This window comes from Cinclus cinclus, chromosome 4, assembly GCF_963662255.1.
Source record: "Cinclus cinclus chromosome 4, bCinCin1.1, whole genome shotgun sequence".
Classification (NCBI taxonomy): Eukaryota; Metazoa; Chordata; class Aves; order Passeriformes; family Cinclidae; genus Cinclus; species Cinclus cinclus.
In genome coordinates this window covers 68,154,894-68,172,959 of record NC_085049.1, presented here as the reverse complement: position 1 = coordinate 68,172,959, position 18,066 = coordinate 68,154,894, and the positions used below count along the sequence as shown (strand labels likewise).

Below are 18,066 nucleotides of genomic sequence, written 5' to 3'. Positions count from 1 at the left end.
TTATTCATGTAAAGCATTTTTTACGGTTTAATTTCTCTGTTAAAAAATGGTGTTGAAAGAGGAAGTGGGGAATTGAAATCTGCAGAAAAGTTCTATGTGCAAAGAGTGCAAGTTTTTTTTTATTTCTGTGTATATAGAAGCAGTTTCTATTTGTGTTGTCTCATACTTGAGAGATGAAAAAACACCAGATTTGGTTGTGTTTTGATCAAAATAGTTCTTGTACCTTGTCCATTGAAAAACTGCCAAATTAAATGCAGGGAAAACATTTATATAGGTGTTCTGCTTCCTTGGTTTTTCCTCAGTGGCTGAAGTTCTTAAAGCAGAATTTTAGCTTGGAAAACTTCAGTTGAAACATTGAATTACTGAATTATAAGTATGGTGAGGAGAGAATTTTGGGAAAAATCAAGTTGAATATTGCATATTCCTAAAAATGTTTATTTATACGCATGGCTATTAATCTCTGGAATAAACATCATGGATCCTATAGAAAATGAAGCTGGGAAGCATTTTATAGGTGTTGTGTTGGCTGCTCTTCAATTAAAAACTGGTCACTCGTGTAGTGACGCACTTGCTGAAATGTGTGGGTGGCCATAATGGTCTGGACAGGAAGCGAACGAAAACTCAGGGAAATAAAGCTCTCCTTGTTCCCAGCTTTATTAGCTGGAACCAGGGTTAAGGCACAACACAAGGACTGATGTCCAGCATGCTCAGTGTGAGCTGTTTTAATAAATTCTGCAGCCCGGGTCACTCATGTTTGTCTCCTCAGTGCCTCACCTTAATGCCAGGGTTTAGCAATTCCCTGCTGAGGTGATAATGCTGTGCTGGCTTAGAAGTAAAAATATGAGTGAGTCCCTAAACACTGGTTTATTCCCTTCCCTCACTGACTGAAACCAAACCTTTCCGGACACCTTTTTTTTTTCAGAGCACGTATCAGAAAAACATAGGTAAAGACATCAAGATGTGTTCAGAGGCTCAATGAAAATGCAATAAATGTGCTAAAGTCCATACCAAACCTTTTTGAAAAGGGAAAGAAAATGAAAGTGGAAGTACAGCCAGTTGAAATGCTGCCACGTGACTATATTTAGTAAAGGGGTTTTCTGGCTTCATGGGTATGGTAGAGTTAAATAATTCTCGTGGCCATGAAAGCCACCAGTCGGTTATGAATGAGTGCCAGTGAAAGGAAATACATCTGACAGCTGTTTTTCTGTTTCTTAAACTAGATATCTTTCTTGAGTCTTGAAATAGATGACCCAGAAATTATATATTTAATAAACCTGTTATGTAGTAACCTATTCAGGCAGGAGAGGGCTGATGGTTCTATTTTTAATTCCGTTCTCAGCTTACACTGAAAGTGTGAAGCAATGAGGCTGGTGATGCTGAAGACCACAGCTCTGTCAGAAAGGCTCATCCTGATGATCCCAGTGATGGTCTGATGTGGAAGACTGGGCAGAGCATTTAATTCCCCGGAGTGGCTTGATTAATGACATGTTAAACAAAAGCATAGATTTTTATTTAGCCACCAAGTTAATTGCAAGAGCTATTGAGATGTTTGTGTTGTGGACAAGGGCAGCCCTTGTTATTTCATGGGTTTTATTTTTACATGCAATACAAATTTCACTGTTCCCTAATTAAAAAAAAAAAAAAAAACAACATTTGAGCAGTACTGTTTAAAGAAGTTGATAAAAGACAGTATGACTTTAACTGTACAGGCAGCTTGTGTAGTGCATTTTGGAATCTGGTTCAGCGTATTTGATCACAGAATCAGTTAGGTTGGAATAGACCTCTGAGATCAGAGTCCAACCTTTGACCAGTCACCACCTTCTCAATGCCAGGATCCAGTTAAATGCCACATCCAGTTGTTTCTTGGGCATCTCCAGGGATTGTGACTTTGCCACCTGCTCCCTGAGGAGCCCATTCCAGTGTTGTGGAGGTGTGAATTTTGAATATTTGAAGATCATATGCATAAAGTTAGTTGTGTTGTCCAATTAGTTTCAGTTTTGTGTCTGAAGAACAGTTTTCCTCTGATTTCCGTTCTGCTGTGTAGATTGTATCAGGAATTAATTTAGAGTACATTAATAAAATTTACACTCCATTGTGTGATGCAGCAGTCTGCACATGGTTGTCATCAAATGATAGCACATACCAGAGCTTAAAAAAAAGTTTGGAATTTGCTGCAGCTCCCAGTGTAACAAGGCTGGACTTGCTTTTTTGGGAGGGTGCACTGTAATCAGCTGTTGGGGTGCTGAAGTGCCATATGTGACTTAGTCTGCTCTTCGTGCATATTTACTTACAAATGTGTTGAATCAGAAACCAGAAGTTTTCTAGTGTTTTGTAGCATCTTTTTTTGTTAGTGTTGTGATTTGAGACCTTACAACTCAGCTGAAATTTTTGCTCAGTCATGCCAATTAGTATCTGTGTGCCATGTTCTGATGGACAGACACTTCAGTTATAATTTGGATTTTTTGAACACTGCATGAATACATGGGCATTAAATGTGCTGATGTTGCTCACAGCAATAAAATGGGCAAGTGTCAAATATCTTGGTGTATTTGCCTGAAATCTCATAGACTTGTTCTGTCCAGGTTAAATAAATCACTTGATCCTGCAGACATTTCTGTCACATCTTTTAGAGCTACAGAGAATAGTCTGTCACAGCTAAAATCCTGGTAGCAGTCCAGAAATATCTATGCAGCCAGCTGTTAGCAGCTCTTGAGGCAGTGTGTTTTTTCAACATCAGTGAGATTCATAGCTGGTACCCACACAGGGGCAGTGATGTGTGTTTCTTCAAAAACCCAAAAAGTACATCTCTATATTTTTACATATATAATTGAATTACAGGATAGTTTGCATTAGAAGGGTCCTTAAACATCTCATTCCAAAGCCCCCTGCCATGGGCAGGGACACCTTCTACTAGATCAGGTTATTCCAAGTCCTGTCCAACCTGGCTTTAGACACTTCCAGGGATGGGGAATCCACAGGGTCTCACCACCTTCACAGTCAATAATTTAATCCTAATAGCTAATCTAAATTTATCTTTTAGTTTGAAAGTCTTTCATTTCGATGTGTGTCTATGCATTATATATCAGAAAAACACATATCTAGGTAAAGGGTTTTATAGCAAACCTGTCCTTTGTTTCCATATCAATCAGCAGATAATTCACAAAAAAAGGTTGAGTTTAGCTTTTGTGCTTCTATTTTTGTAAGGTCTGCATGACTCAGCAGGTGGTGGGATGTGTGGAAGTGGGAAGTAGGGCAGCAGAGTTCCCTCTCTATCTGTAGGGTTAAGAAATCACTGCAGGCCATGTGGAGTAATTGCTGTGCCTTGCTCCCTTCCAGGCATAAAGAATTTAACTGCAGTCCTGGTTTTCTCTCCCTTAATTTAGGGTAAGAATTGAATAATGCGGGATGACGCTTGTGCCAAGTTTTTGCAAATCTTGCATGGTACTTGAGAAAGTATGTGTTCATGGCCCAGGCATTAGGTTTGGGATTCCAGCAGGATTAGGAATTGCAATTGTTGGTAGTGCTGGCTTCGCTTTTCCAGCTTTGGGAGAAATCTGCAGGGAAGATATGATGGTGTAGGAGGAGTTCTTAGACATTATGTACTGTCTGTTCTGTATGGGAATTTTGGCAGCGGGCTGTGCCATGTATCAAATGCTGCCTTGCTCATTGAAGGACCGTCCTTTTGCTCATCCTTTCCTTTCTTCTGCTTTAGAAAAGTAGTTTTCTCTATAGAATTTTAGTGGTGGTTTTGTTTTTTTTTTCCCCTGAAGTATGGAAAGTACTTTGAGACAACAGCATGACTTGCTGCTGCGTAAACAGAGTTCTGACATTTAGGTGGATGGTGTTTTCCACAAAGCTGTAACTTTTTCATTAAAAGTATTTGGAAAAGCACCAACGCATTCTTCTGTTGTACCATCAAAGTGTTGATACTGGTTTATTTTCTTAATTTTGAAAAACTTTGAGATGCTGGAAACAACTTTGGCAGTAAATCTGCTATTAGTACCTATCCAGCCTGCATCCTCTTCTGTAACTGCCATATGTACATATATTTCTCTTAAGCTGAGATTTTTGTAAATGTTATAGGAACCAGCCATTGAGGTCACACCTTTATTCATCATAACTTTATCCTGGTGCTCTCCAGAACTATTTCAGTACTGCTCCTAGATTGAGAATTATTAAAAAAAAAAAAAAAAAGACTGAGAACTAAATGGATGAGCAAGTTTTTTCTGCTGCTCTCCAAAAAGTTGCCTTTCTAGGGTAAGATTGCCCTACTAATGGAGTGGTCTAGGATAGTAGATAATATCCTAAGATGTTTAGCATAGGAGATACTACTCAGTCTCTACAGAAAGTAGCCACACACATGCAAATGACTCTGCTTGATATCATGAAAGACCAAAACTCAGGCATCATGTCTGGCAGTGCTGCTGCTTGGAGGACAGGGCCGCCAGCAGAGCCTGTGGTGGGAGGTGTCCTACAACGTGCTGATCTGCTTGTGCTGGAGTACTGATGACAGGGTTTTGTAACAAAATCCAGCACGATGAGTAATTGTCATTCTGTGCTTTGCCTCTGTGGTGCACTGCTTATTTCTGAGAAATCAGGGAAGAGAGTGAAACACTATTGTTTTCAGATATAAAACTCGATGTATTCTGCAATACGAGGTGTCTCCAGACTTGCCCCAAGAGCTGGTAGGAGAAGGTACTCTGTGGTCCCTGATGAATGGTCCAAGTGCTTCCCTGCACCTGCTTTTCCATGGGAACAGACCTCTTCCTGCAGCAGTGCTGGTGAAGCTGGTAGCTGTGTCCTGAGTATAAATAATCTGAGTACTCATACACAGGTTGTGTCCACCCAGTGTGACAGGGGAGCAAATGTTCACAAGGGAGAACATTTTCATCATTTTCCATGTGAAGCTCCTTTTCTGTCATTAAGTGGCTCAGTTTATTTTGGGATGGTTAATAAGCAGTTGGTTCCTGTGTTCGCCGCACACCAAACTTTGTGTTCAGTGGTTAAACAGCGTCAGCCCAGAGAGGAAAAGTAATTTGATGTTCTCTTAGCATGTGGAACATACTGTATTTATCTAATTGTGTATTCAGTTTAGGTTTCATTTCAGGCTGTAGTGGGCGTTTGAATCTTCACTCTCTGTGGTTTGATCCTTTTTGCCAGATTTCAGGAAGCCTTGCGTCCAACTTAAAGGAATGTATGTAAGCTCTGAATAGAATTGCTAGGCAATTAGTAGTTCAACCAAATCTTTTTCCTAGATAAACTAATTTTAAAATAATATTTTTTAAAAATCTTCATTCCAGGACCAAATAAAAAAATACCATAATGGGAAAGTTTCATCTTCGCTTTCATTCGCTGGCTTTGTAAACTGAATATTTGGAAGCTGTAATGCTTCTCCCTTAGCATGTTTTGCAGCCTTGCCTTTAGTATTCAAACTCACTGTTTTATCTTCCGCAGTATTTGATTCTGAAGCTCGAAAGACCTGCCATAGTCCAGAGCATCACATTTGGCAAATATGAGAAAACGCATGTCTGCAATTTAAAGAAGTTTAAAATCTTTGGTGGGATGAATGAGGAGAATATGACAGATCTCTTATCCAGGTAAGACACAATTCCATCAGCTCTGGGAGTCATAAAGACTGGACCAAAATGCTCTTCCCCCTTGTCTCCCCAGCAGACACATGGCCAGCAGTGGGGCAGATCTGTGGGTGTGACCCTGCCATTGGCTACCCTAGTGTTTGTGATCAGGTCAGAGAGCAGCAATCCCAACACTCGCTCCAGGAGCCTTTCTTATCCTGCTCTAGCCACAGAGGGTTTGTGGAGAGCAAGCTCTTGGGGATTTGGAAGAGCTGAGTGCTGGGTGCAGCGTTCCTAGATTGCAATTCCTTCCTTCCATGTACTTGAGGCATAGGTGAAATGATGCCCTGGGTATAGGGGACTTTTGAAAGCCCAAGTAACCTCCCCATGTCAAAATCCTCATTGCAGTGTTAAAGATCTGAACTAGTCAGCTGCTCTGCCTTTTTCAGATGGGTAAATATATCAAACAGGCAAATGGAAAACTGCATTTTCCTTTGTTTAGTTGGATTTGGTAGAGTTGTACTGATAGGGACTCAAAAAAGAGCCTTTTGGCTCTTCCGGTTATCCAGAACTTCTGAGTAGTTGCTAATGTAAATTTACAAGGGCCTTTTAAGGAGCGTGCTGTTTCAGAAAGGGAAATGAAAGTTAAAATCCAGGAGTACAAGAGAAAAGTGTGGCAAGAACCTGGTGTATTTTGGGAGGCTTGCAAGAAGAGAAGTCCATCTCCTGGGAATGTATGGGGTACATCATCTGTAGTCAAGCAGAGTAGCCATGGACAGACATGGGAAATTCTATGTTGCAGGTATCATTCAAGACCATATAGAATCTATCCACAGCCCTTCCCACATTTTTACCCTCTTTAGATAGATCAGTCTTGAAATTTGCCTTTATTGCTGTTACAATTGTGGGGGAAGAGGTCTTCTGGTATCATAGTAATTATTGGCATTTAATATTGTTTCCCTTCTGCTGAAGTTTAATCAAAATCCTCATTTTGGGACCTGCACTTGTATATTCAGTAGAAATGGACTTAAGATTTTTATAAATTATACTAAATATTTGGTATTTTTAGTAAACAATGCCCATAAATGAATCACAAAGCACTTTGTCAGGGTGGTAATTTTGAGATCTGATCCATCTCCCTCTTGAGAATGGAAGAGTGCAGTTCAGCACATCAGGAGCTGAAGTCTCAGGGTTCCAGGTGCGGAGGAGCAGCACTGATCCTAAGCCAATTCCCTCCCAAAATCCCAGTGTTGCCTCCCAGGGAGGCAGAGGTAGGTGGAGAGCAGCCCAGGCCTCGGTCCAGCACGTGTACTTATGATTCAGAGTGGTGTGAAACAAGCTGCGTGTTTCAGGCATGACCTAGATTGCATTTATTAGATAGTTCTAAAATACAAGGTAAGATTTAGTAACCTTATTTATTTTTTCCCACAGTGGCTTAAAGAATGATTATAACAAAGAAACATTCACCTTGAAGCATAAAATTGATGAACAGATGTTCCCCTGTCGATTCATTAAGATAGGTAAATGCATTTTTTCAGCATTCTGAGTAGAAAATAATCTCTTCTGATACTTGTGCCTGTCTTGGCACTTGTGACTTCATTGTACTCAGGCAAAGTATCCACAATAGCTGTTCCATTTCATCATCTTCTAGGCTGCTTAGATTGGAACACAGTGAAGTCCTGTTAATAAGAAATAGTAGCTTCATAATTTAGATCCTGGGGAGTGAAAGCAAAATAGAGCAATTTTCAGAAATACAGCTGTTGAGTCAACTAATTGTGGGAGAAGCTGCTTACTGTCCTCCTATGAATTGCAATACAGAGCTTTAAATAAATAACTAAGCTAAATACCAGTGAAGGTTTCAGCATTGACAGCCCTTGAGTCTGAAAAAGCTTGAAAAGTTTCATTCTCAAACACGCTCTCAACACAAAAAGCAACAGCAGAAGCCTCCTTTGTTCTCTCCCTGCTGCTCTTACCACGATGTCTCACTCACCTCTGGCTAAGGATGACACCCAGGGGCAGAAAAGGGTTGTACCTCCTGATGTCTGGTGTGGCTGGGGCAGGGGCTGAGGGGTTGCTCCCAAAGGCCATGTACTGAGAGGTGTGATGGGAGCAGGTGATGATCTCTCTTCCTTGCTTTCTGCAGGCCAGAGAGAACAGGAGCCGTACATTTGTTGGATTTAGTCCAAGGATTTGAAGCCTTTCAGCTTGCTCAGTAAATTTATCTTTCCCTTCCTACCTACTGAGACAGTACAAGAATGACTGGGTTTAAACTAGCTGTTGAAGGTTAAAAATAGAGCAAGGAGGTAGTTGCTGAAAAATGAGATAAAATCCTGTTGGCTAATTTAGATGAATTTAGGAGTGTTTTGATGCATTGAGTAATTCCTTTGCCAAGACTCTGATGATAGTGGCTGTGTAGGAGCTCCCCTCGGAGCCCTTTGCTCCACTGTGTTCTCTATGAATCTCTTTATGTTTGTCAGGAACTGAAAGCTTCAGGCTGGGAATCCAGAAATCATTCGTGGGGTTTCCTGTTCTTAGAGAAGCAGAGGATTTGGTTGTTCACTGGGCTGGTTTCTGGCTGCTACTTTTGGAAGCAACTGTAGTGCTTGGCTTTAGGAAACCTCAAGAGTAGCAGAGGAATCAAGTTAAAGGTTGACTACATCAGGGAAGTTAAATTAATTTTTAAAAACCTTTTTCATTTTATTCTGAAGCTTCCAGCATTAAGTTTTTGGAAAATTATTCTTTAGTGGCTAAAAACCAGCAGGTACTTCCTGGAGGGCTAAAGGGGCCAATGGAAAGATTTCTGGCGGCTTGTTTGAATGTGTAATTTATATTCCAGGAAAGTGTGTTCTGATGAAATGGAGTGTAGCTGTGAGTTGAAACTTTTTATGAATGTGAAATGCTGATTGATTTCTGTTATCAGGGTGTTCTCCTCTGAAATTATATGGGTACCTTGTTTTCTTGGGATGCAGTCTTCATGTAGCACTTTTCAAAAGGGCCTGTGGTAACAGGACAAGAGAAAATGGCCTTTTCTGAAGGAGGGTAGATTTAGATTAGATATTAGGAGGAAATGGCTGATTTTGAGGGTGGGGAGGCCCTGGCACAGGACCAGAGAAGCTGTGGCTGCCCCTGGATCCCTGGAAGTCTCCAAGGCCAGGTTGGATGGGGCTTGGAGCACCCTGGGATAGTGGAGGCTGTCCCTGCCCATGTCAGGGGGATGAAGTTGGATGCTCTTTCAGGTCCCTTCCAACCCAAACCATTCCATGAATAAATATTATTATCTGTGTTAATATTAGGTTTGCACTGAGCTGTCACTTGCTCACTGGTTATGTTTTGAGATGGGTTTTCTTTTATTTATAGCCATTCATTTCCTGAAGCTGTCTTCCATTAATTCCTCTACTAAGACAAAACTGGAAATGGTCTTTTCACCAAACCTATGAAAGCCTCTGGTTGATAGCTGGTACAATTTTGTTCATAAAGTTGTGAGACCATCTTTTGCTGTGAAACAACTGCAAAACACTGTTACGAAATTCTGTTATTTTTCAGATTCACAGCTTGAAAATGTTTTGAGTTTGTTAAAATTTCCAAGCTGCTAGCCAAAGTAACTCAAATTTTCAAGCACTGTGCTGTGTTCCTTGTAACAGTGCCAGGGAACAAGGCCAAAATGGCCTTTTGGACTCTTGGGGACTGACATGGCAAAATCCCACTGTCAGTGAGGTTTGGGTTTGGGGGTTTTCAGCACTTGCACCAGGAATTGGCTTTATGATTCCACAGATCAGCACAGGATCTACAACAGCACTGTCAGTAACACAACAGTGGGGTTTATATGGGGGCACAGGGCAGGAGGAATCATGGGGAGATCAGGGAGAGGGGAAAGTTCCTGCTCCAGACTCCATTGCTCACGTATCAAAGGAATTTTCAGGCTCATAAAACAGAGAAAGAATAACCTCTCTCTTTCTGTCAAGAAAAGCCTTGCACTTCTGTTAGTTTAATAACTTCAGCTTCACTTCCTGAGCACTGAAATGCCCAGTTGTGCAGGCTTTTGACCTGCTTGACAGATAATTTTTACATTTCACGTAGCACTTCTTTAAAGAACTGGAGAGAGAGAAGGTATTTATCCGGACAAAATATCAAAGAATAATCTTTGTCATGTCTGTGAGCTTTGTTTCTGGCTCTGTTCTCATGATTCCTCCAAGCAGAGATTTTTCTGTGCTGTGTCCTTGAAAGCAGAAGGTGTAAAGACTGATTGCCATGAAAGAACTTGAAAAATGCCAGGTGTAATTCTCATTGCAGTTTGTTACTAGCATGGGATTTGGTAACTAGGCTTCAAGATTTTTTAGGCTGGATTTTTTTAGGAGAGATACTTTTTAAATGGATATTTTCTTCATTTTTGGAAGTGTACCTGTTTGTATGTCTGCCTATAGATGAGGGAGACAGAAATTAGCTTGAGAGAGGTATTAAAAATTACTGTATTTAATGCCTTTACTATTATCTTCCCTACTATATAGTTGCAGACCTTGTCTAGGCATAGCTATTATTCAGAAGTCTCCCCTAAAATCATCCTTGTATGGATTAAGAAGTGTTTAAGTGACTCAAATGCCTTCTGTTTCTTAGAAGAATATTGATTTTTTTTTTTTTTAATTATTTTTCCTTTGCCTAGCTCCTCTCACTGTGGAGTGACAGTTCAACTGTTCTGAGCAGTTACACCTTTTTAGGATGGATTGCTCTGGTACCTGCAGGAAAAAACCATGGTGAGGTAGCTTTATTATAAAAAGTGAAGGAATTATTTATCTATAGGCTTTCAACATCTTTGATTGTAGCGATTTTCCATCTCAAAGGTGTGCAGAGAAAAAGTACTTCAATGCTGCACTTAGTGCCTCCTCTTTCCAGATGTGTCAGATTGCGGGTGCTCTAAAAGGAGATTTTTCTGAAGATCTGAGCATTCCTGTGGAGGCCACAAAAAAGAGAGGGCAAAAATAGGGTGAGAGGTGTCTCTGGGAGTCAGGAAAGAAGTTCAAAAATGCAGAGATGATCCATCAGAACACTTCAGCTTGCTTAACTGGAATAGAAATCACATTTCAGTCTCAACCTTCAGCTTTGTTTCTCGTCCTGCTCCCATGGAGTCATTTACAAAGATCAGATTCAGTTTTCTCTGCCTGTGCAGTGCTGGGGAAGTGGTTGCCTTCCCTTCCCTGTGCAGCTTAATGTGCTTTGCTTAGAAAAGATGGTTGCCCCATGAAAATCTTGCTGGTAAAATCACCATTTCTGGTGTTCTGTGTTTTCCTTTTGGTAAAAACGGCTATTGGAAGCTCTGAGTTAACTGTGGGGAGGACAAATGTCAGTAAGTTGATGGCTTTGCTTTTTCTTGTGGTGAGAGCTGCCCCAGATTCTTGTGTGCATCCCAGTAACTTCTTAGGGGTTGTAGTTGGCATCAGAGAGAAGGGTGAACTGTTAATTTTTTTTCTGGGAGAAGTTCATACAAATTCTGAGGAGAACTCCTGAAAAGAAATAGAGGTGGCTAGAGAAGTGGCAATAGTTCAGTTTGGAATTTAGCCTCAGGTTTACCATCAGGAAATGCATGGTCTTGGCCCACTTGAGGTGGTCTGTGGTTTAGCTGAGTGTTTCAGTTCAATGAGCTGATGGATAGACTTTGATGTTTATAGCTGACCAAATGCCAAATTTAACCTCAGTTTGATCTGATTCTCTGTGTTCAGGTCTGAGGACAGACCAGAGGTTTTGCCCTTAGATGTGGTATTTTGTCAGACTGCTGCTGTAATGGGTAGGATATCCGGGACTCAAATTTAGCAGCAGTCATGTTTTATGGTGTTAAGTTACCACATTGGCAGTGCTCAGCTTGTGCAGGGGCTGGAAGTCAGCAAGAGGGAAATTTCCTGGGCAGAGAGTGTGGCATGTGGATGGGAGGCAGGTGACTCTTGGCTTTTCTGACCACTTCTCTCTTCTCTCCACAAATATGCACCTACAAGAAACTGCTCTGAAAGCATCACACTGTGTGCTTAATAATCAAGTTGAACAAAAAATGTTTGAAAAGATGGTTTGAGAGCATAGGAAGTAATATCCCTATTCTTAGGGATATTAAATCAGTTAAGAGTTGCATATACAAAGTTTCTTTGGATCTTGACTGTTCGTTCCCAGAAGTTATTATGAGTCTTTAGCAATAGGTTTGTAAATATACCCTCTAAAACTTAGAGAATCATGTGTTTGAACATGTGCCTTGTGCCCAAACACATTGCAGACAATCATAGATGTAGTTTGTTTGAGGTATAAATACTGAAGAACCTGTAAGAGCTCAAGAACAACTTCATGATGAGTTTGGGGTTTTTATTTCCTCAGGGAGTAGGTCAGGAAAACTTGAGTTCAACAGGTTAATCTCAGTGGTATTTCATGGTGGTTTGAAAGACAGCAAGCAATTTCTTAGTGGCAAAAATAGTGGAAGGGAGGAGGTATTGGACTCCTTGCTGTTGCTGGTAACTGCTCATTCAACTTTAATACTGTCTTTTCCTGTTTATCAGTTACAGTCAAATAAAAAGGAAACAAAAGTATTTGAAATGAAACCACTTGATGTCAGTGCAGTTTTAAGGAGTCAGAGTTCACACACAAGTTTTCTGGGAGTTGGAGTTGCTTCAAAAAGCAGAACCAGGTCTTAACCTGCAGATTAACCACAAAATCAGTACAAGGTCACAGATGTTAACCCAGAGTGGTAGAGAAGCCATAGATGAGAGGCTGTAGTGTGTTTCATGGGTCTTTTAGTATTTCAAGTCCATTTGTTTCAATATTCAGTTAAAATAGTATCAGCAAGAAAACTGCACAGATTTTTTTTTAAAAACAGAGTTTTTAAATTAGAAACTGACAGTTATCCCTCCCTCGCTCCTCCACAACTTGCAGATGTTACTAATTTTGTAAAATTTAAAATACCCAAGCTTCTTGTCTTCACCATTAGGGAAAATAATTGTTGCTGACAAATGGGGAAATAAATGTACTATGAGAAGCAAATACTGTCACTAGTATGCTCATGATTCCCATCCTTGTCAAAGCTCGTTGCCTCTTGGAGATGTTTTTAATGATAGTGTTTTTGCTCTTCTGCTTAAAGCAAGCTTCTGCTTTGTAATGATCTGCTGTGTTAATGTTGCTCAGCACAGGTTGCTTTAAGTGACAAATATGATATATTTGGTAATTTTCCTAAGCTAAGTTAAATGAGCTAGAACTTAAGTCAGAAGCACTGAATTTTGTGTAAACTTTAAAAGCATTTTGTTGCAATAGTGATTGCTTGATGTTTATGCATCCTTTTTCTCCTTTTCATTTCTTCTCCAGTTCCACTCTTGTCCTGGGGACCTAGCTTCAATTTTAGTATCTGGTATGTTGAACTAAATGGCATTGATGATCCAGATGTGGTCCAGCCATGCCTCAACTGGTACAGCAAGGTAGGCCTGCATTTTAGATGCCTGTTTGTTTGAAGATTCCCAGTCTCAGAATCTTGTGAAACTTCTCTTACTGGTGTGATGTGACCTTTTCATTCCTTGAACATCAGCTATTAAAACAGCAAACATGCATAGTTGAAACCACATGGCTGACTTTGACCCTCAGGGAAACTTTCTGAATTTTATCTGTTTGTTCTCTTTGAACAACTAACAGAGCAGCCCCAAGAAACCTCAAAACCACCAGCATCACCCAAAAATCCTGCCAGGTAGACATCACAAGAACATAAAAGGAACGAGCACTGAGCCAAAGGGGACAATATTAGTAAAGTAGTATTTGTATTGGAAAGGAAGTGAATCTTAACAAAACCAGATTCTGTTTCTCCCTGTTCTTGCTTTCCGATTCTTTTAACTCCAGTCCGTGGAGTCCAGAACCTTTTGGGTTACAGATGCAGCTTTTGTTACAGGATATAAAAATGACCTTTTTTAAAGAAAATCCATGTTGATGTCTTGCACTTTAGATGTTTCCCTCTTACTGTCTTTTTGCTGAATACCCTGGAACAGAGAAGGGGCTGGTGCCACTGGACTGTGAGATGAGATGATTTATGCCATTTGTCATTTGATAGACAGAAAGTTCAAAGGGTTCCAAACTTTATTTTTATAACCTGTTGTCCTGGTTTAGGGCAAATTTGGAAGCAAACCTTTGAATGGGGTCCCTCTAGGAAACAGATTCAAGCAGTCCCTCCCACAACTGGTTTGGTGAAAAATACTTCCTCAGAGAGAAGTGGGAAAAAAACCTTGTTTATTTAACAGGCAGAGCACTCCCCAGCACAAAAATGAGCAATACTAAACAGCAAAACCTCTCTCTGCTCCGAGGAGATGACAAATCCAGCAGAGTCCCTTCTGTGGGTGGCAGCCCAGGTCACTCAGGCTGTTCTCAGTCCCTCCAGAGCTGGGAAGTGTCACAGCCCAGGCCAGGCCTGGTGGGACACAGCTGGGAGCTCCTGGTGCTCCTCTGGGTTTTCAGTCCAGAGCAGGTCCGAACAGTTCCAAGAAAAAGGGAACAAAACACAGTCCAGGGAACTTCTCTGCCTCAGCCAGCCAGAAAAACTAACCAAGAGCACAGGAGAGCTCTCTCCTGCTGCCCACTGCAGACAGCACAGTCTGTGTGAAGGATGCAGGGCAGCAAGTGCAGTCTGTGATAACAAACTCTGCATCTCTTCTCTCCCCCTTCACTGCTGGAACCAGCCTTAGAGCTGCAGAACTCAATATCCAACACCAACAGAGCAGACCACTGGGGACACAAGCATCATAAAGTCACCCCAAGACACCTGTATTTAACTGACACCTCTCCTGTGGGAGGGAAGTGCACACTGACAACCAGAATTCAATTTTATTGGTATATTTTGTCCATTGGATCTTCTGGAGCAATTAATGAAACTCATATTGTGTAGCAGTGGAGACATCCTTCCCAGCTGAGTAGGACTGAGAAGTGGAGCAGTATCTCTGTTTCCAGAAGGAAGGACTTAGAAGGGGATAGAGGTTGTGTATGGTTAGTACTGAGACTCCCTCACCAGTTCATGGTGCTGCCAGAATGGTGAAGAAGCTATGTGTAACTGTGGTGCCTGGCTCATGCCCATTTACACCAACATCATGAGCTGCTTTGTGGAGGATTTAATTAACCAGCACATTGGAAGTTGTCTGGAGCTGCTTTATGGTCCAAGTGGTGTTGTGGTCATGAGTCAGCTCATAATGGATGTCCAGTTCTGAAAAGTGCTGCTGATGCTTTTCCTTTTGCTGGCTTTGCACATGGTGATGTGTCTGGCAGTTTGGACCAGTTGCTGCAAGCAGGAAGCTCTGATTTTTATTTACTTTTTTTTGGTCAGGAGTCATGCAGTGATGATGTCTGCATCTGTTTCGTTACATCTTATCCCATGGAATTGGCATTTTTCCTGGTCAGCATTGTGTGTAGGGATGGCTTCTTCAAGGGGTGCCAGCATTGTTCTCTAAACCTTGGAGCCTCAAACAGCAGTGCAGAGACTGAGTCATGATGCTATAGGCTCTGTTAGGATCCACTGCCAAGTTTTTGGTCATGAGTGCATGTGTCACTGATGTTCTCCTCTCTCACAGAGAGGCCACTCTTGTTGGATCCACAGAGAGGGATGTGCTGTCCCATATTTAGGGAAAGGCAGAAAGGTTGACCTGTTTCTTCTAGTTCTTTGAGTTGGTGGGAATTATTTTCATGTGTGTTTTTGGAGATCTCAGAGTCTTTGAAGTATAGTTCTTCACTGCCTGTGACATCAGATGAGAGGAAGGTTCTACACCATGTTGGCCTTCCTTTTTGTTTTTGCCAACAAAACCTCCCTCTCCTGTGGGGAGTGGAGGTGGGATAATGGATAAGGACTGAAACATTCCTCAGTGCTTTCTCCTTGCTCAGCCTACTGCCTCCAAAAAGCCTTATGCCTTTTTCTTGAGGAGTGGACATACTCTGAGCATCGAAGAAGGGATGCTTTATCACTGGGTACCACTTCTGATAATGAGCACATATGAATTTTTAATTTTGTGAGTGTATTTGGCAATGTTGATGTCTTAGTCTCATGCTCTTGTTATGTTTTAACTATACGAATTATTTACAACTTCAGATCAAAGGTATTATTTGGGTTGTCATCTCTTTAAAGCTGTATGACAGTGTTTAAAAAGGAGCCCTTTATGTACTTTTTATACACTTCTTTGCTTAAAGCAAGTGTTTACATTTAACTTCTGAAATACTACTATGGTGTCACTTGAATATAAACTTTTATATTGCATCAATTTGCCGAACTCCATCAAAGTCATTCCTGGCTATCTAAGACAAGTCCATCAGTCATGAGAGGCTCATTGGAAGGGAGGAGGTACCCTATGTCCCAAGTCTGCATTTTGTCTGAGCTGGAGGATCTAAAAATGCAGGAGCTGGTAGTTACTGGTGGGCAGCTCTCCTTTTGCTTGCTATCCCTTTGAACAAAAATCTCTAATTTGGTTTTGGCCTTGACTCATGCAAGTGAAGATTTGCTTAAAGAAAGTGCCTTCGGCATCTCTTGGAAAGAAAGAAAAGGAGTTGTTTTTTGCCAGTTGTTCTGTAAAACTATTTTAGCTTTAATATTCCTTTGCTACAGCCTTGCATTCTTACCGGTACGTGTCCTTGGCCTTTATGTGGGCTGGGAACTGGTTTTCTAAAAATGCATAGTTCTGGCTATTTGCAGCTGTGAAATACTGATGGATTAAGAACTAAAAATACAGCACATGGCTGTGTTTCTTTTTGACTGCTTCAGTTTATGAGATTCTTGCTATCGAGCCATTCTTGCGAGAGCACTGATTTTTGTTGAATGTGTTAGTTCCAAGTTTTCAGAAAGATTCTATTCATTTAAATACTATAAACTTCACTTTTAGCAGTAGTGTCCATTTAGGAGTAAAATCTTTTGTCTGTAATTTGATCAGTCTTGTAGATGCTTTAAGTTACATTTGCTTTTTACCACAGTTAGTTGTGTGTTGAAGATGGAAATTGAGATTTCTTGTTTTCTTTAATGCCTTAGAATTTAGGCTTGAAAAGTCTATTTAAAATAAGTGGTTCTGTTACTTATCAACTTAAAAATCTGTGTTTCTTACGTGTCTTGTTAGCAGCTTTGAAAATTGTAGCTCTTACTCAGAGTTTACTACTCCCTCGTGTGTCTGTGCCAGGATGTTTGACCCAGCGTGGGTTTTCTGTTACCTTTCTCACCCCTTCCCACAGCTGAGTGGGAGATGGGCAGCTGTGGCTCCATCCGTGGTGTGAAAGCAGAGGTTCTGCTTCAAGAGGCAGGAGGATATTTAGAAGTTAAAACTTTGACATGCACATAAATCCTTGGTGCAGCTGATCACAAACCCTCACGTACCCGCAGGATTTGGGGTCAGACTTCTGCTTTTCCGTGGCAGGAGTGCTGGTCATTGCAAGTATTCCCATTCTCACAGCTTTTTTTTTTTTTCTTCTGCTTCTAGAAAAACTGTGACCTACTTACTCCTCTAAATTATTTTGTTATGTAAGAGTCATACAATCAAATTATGTAACGTTGATAGCGAAGGCTTTTTCCTGCTCTGTGCTTCGTGTAGGCCTCGTGCAGGGCCAAGCAGATGGAGGGGAAATAATGGTCACCCCAGAGATCTGGGCCACCATGCACTCTCTTCTTGTATGCTTATTAAATTGGATGATACCAAATTGTATAATTTCTATACTGTTGAAAAGTACATGCCTGCACAGCTCGTAATGTCTCTCACACAGTGTTCCTCTGTGAGCTCGCAAGCCATTTGTGTGGCGTGGATAAGAGATGCAGTCTCTGAGCAGGTTCACAGGTAGTTGCCAGCAGTGCTGGTCGAAGGAAAAATCTCCATGTCTCAGAGGTTTTCTTGTGTTCCAGTAGTACCGTGAACAGGAAGCCATTCGCCTTTGCCTAAAGCATTTTCGGCAGCACAACTACACCGAGGCTTTCGAGTCGCTGCAGAAGAAAACCAAGATTGCTCTGGAGCACCCCATGTTGACAGAGCTGCACGACAAACTGGTGTTGAAGGGGGACTTCGATGCTTGTGAAGAACTGATAGAAAAAGCTGTGAATGGTAAGAGAGTCAGAGGAATGTGATTCATTAATTAAAAAAAAAGCACATTGAAATATTACCTTCTTTTGAATGTTAGTGTGCTTAGTAGTAGAATTGGCAGGTCTGTGTGTTGTTTCATTTCTGGTGTGCTGTCAGCTTTTGGACTTGTGAGTGTGTGTGAGATGAAGGATAAAAATTCATGAAATCTCTTACCACTGCTACTTTTGAAGTCTCTTTCCCCCAGAGATGACAAGGAGGTGCATTTGAGTGGGTAAAGACAAGTTCTTCATGTAAGTGTTGGCAACCTGAGGGTGGGCTTAAACTTTAAGGAAAGTCACTGGAATGGTGAACAGGGAAGCAGAAGACTGGAATTCTCAGTGGTGATCTGGATCATGGTTGCTAGTTGGAGCTCACCACTGAATTGGTGTTCAGGCAGAAGTTTTCAGCTGTGTTTGGATGAG

General features: G+C 41.1%; 1 protein-coding gene across 6 annotated transcripts in view; it reads left to right on the top strand.

Moving 5' to 3' along the window:
• MKLN1 (muskelin 1) overlaps positions 1 to 18,066 on the top strand; it is a 102,460-nt gene that overhangs the window by 17,711 nt on the left and 66,683 nt on the right. For 3 of the 6 annotated variants that reach the window (XR_009933182.1, XM_062492435.1, XM_062492436.1), the window contains 4 exons: positions 5,455 to 5,597; positions 7,005 to 7,093; positions 12,900 to 13,009; positions 17,434 to 17,626. Coding sequence is in view for 5 of the 6 variants with exons in the window: in XM_062492435.1 (XP_062348419.1) it covers positions 5,455 to 5,597; positions 7,005 to 7,093; positions 12,900 to 13,009; positions 17,434 to 17,626 (535 nt within the window). In the remaining variant the exon portion in view is untranslated. Of the gene's footprint in view, positions 1 to 5,454; positions 5,598 to 7,004; positions 7,094 to 10,300; positions 10,322 to 12,899; positions 13,010 to 17,430; positions 17,627 to 18,066 lie in introns of those variants that run through there. The other 3 variants (XM_062492437.1, XM_062492439.1, XM_062492438.1) reach the window with 3 other exon arrangements.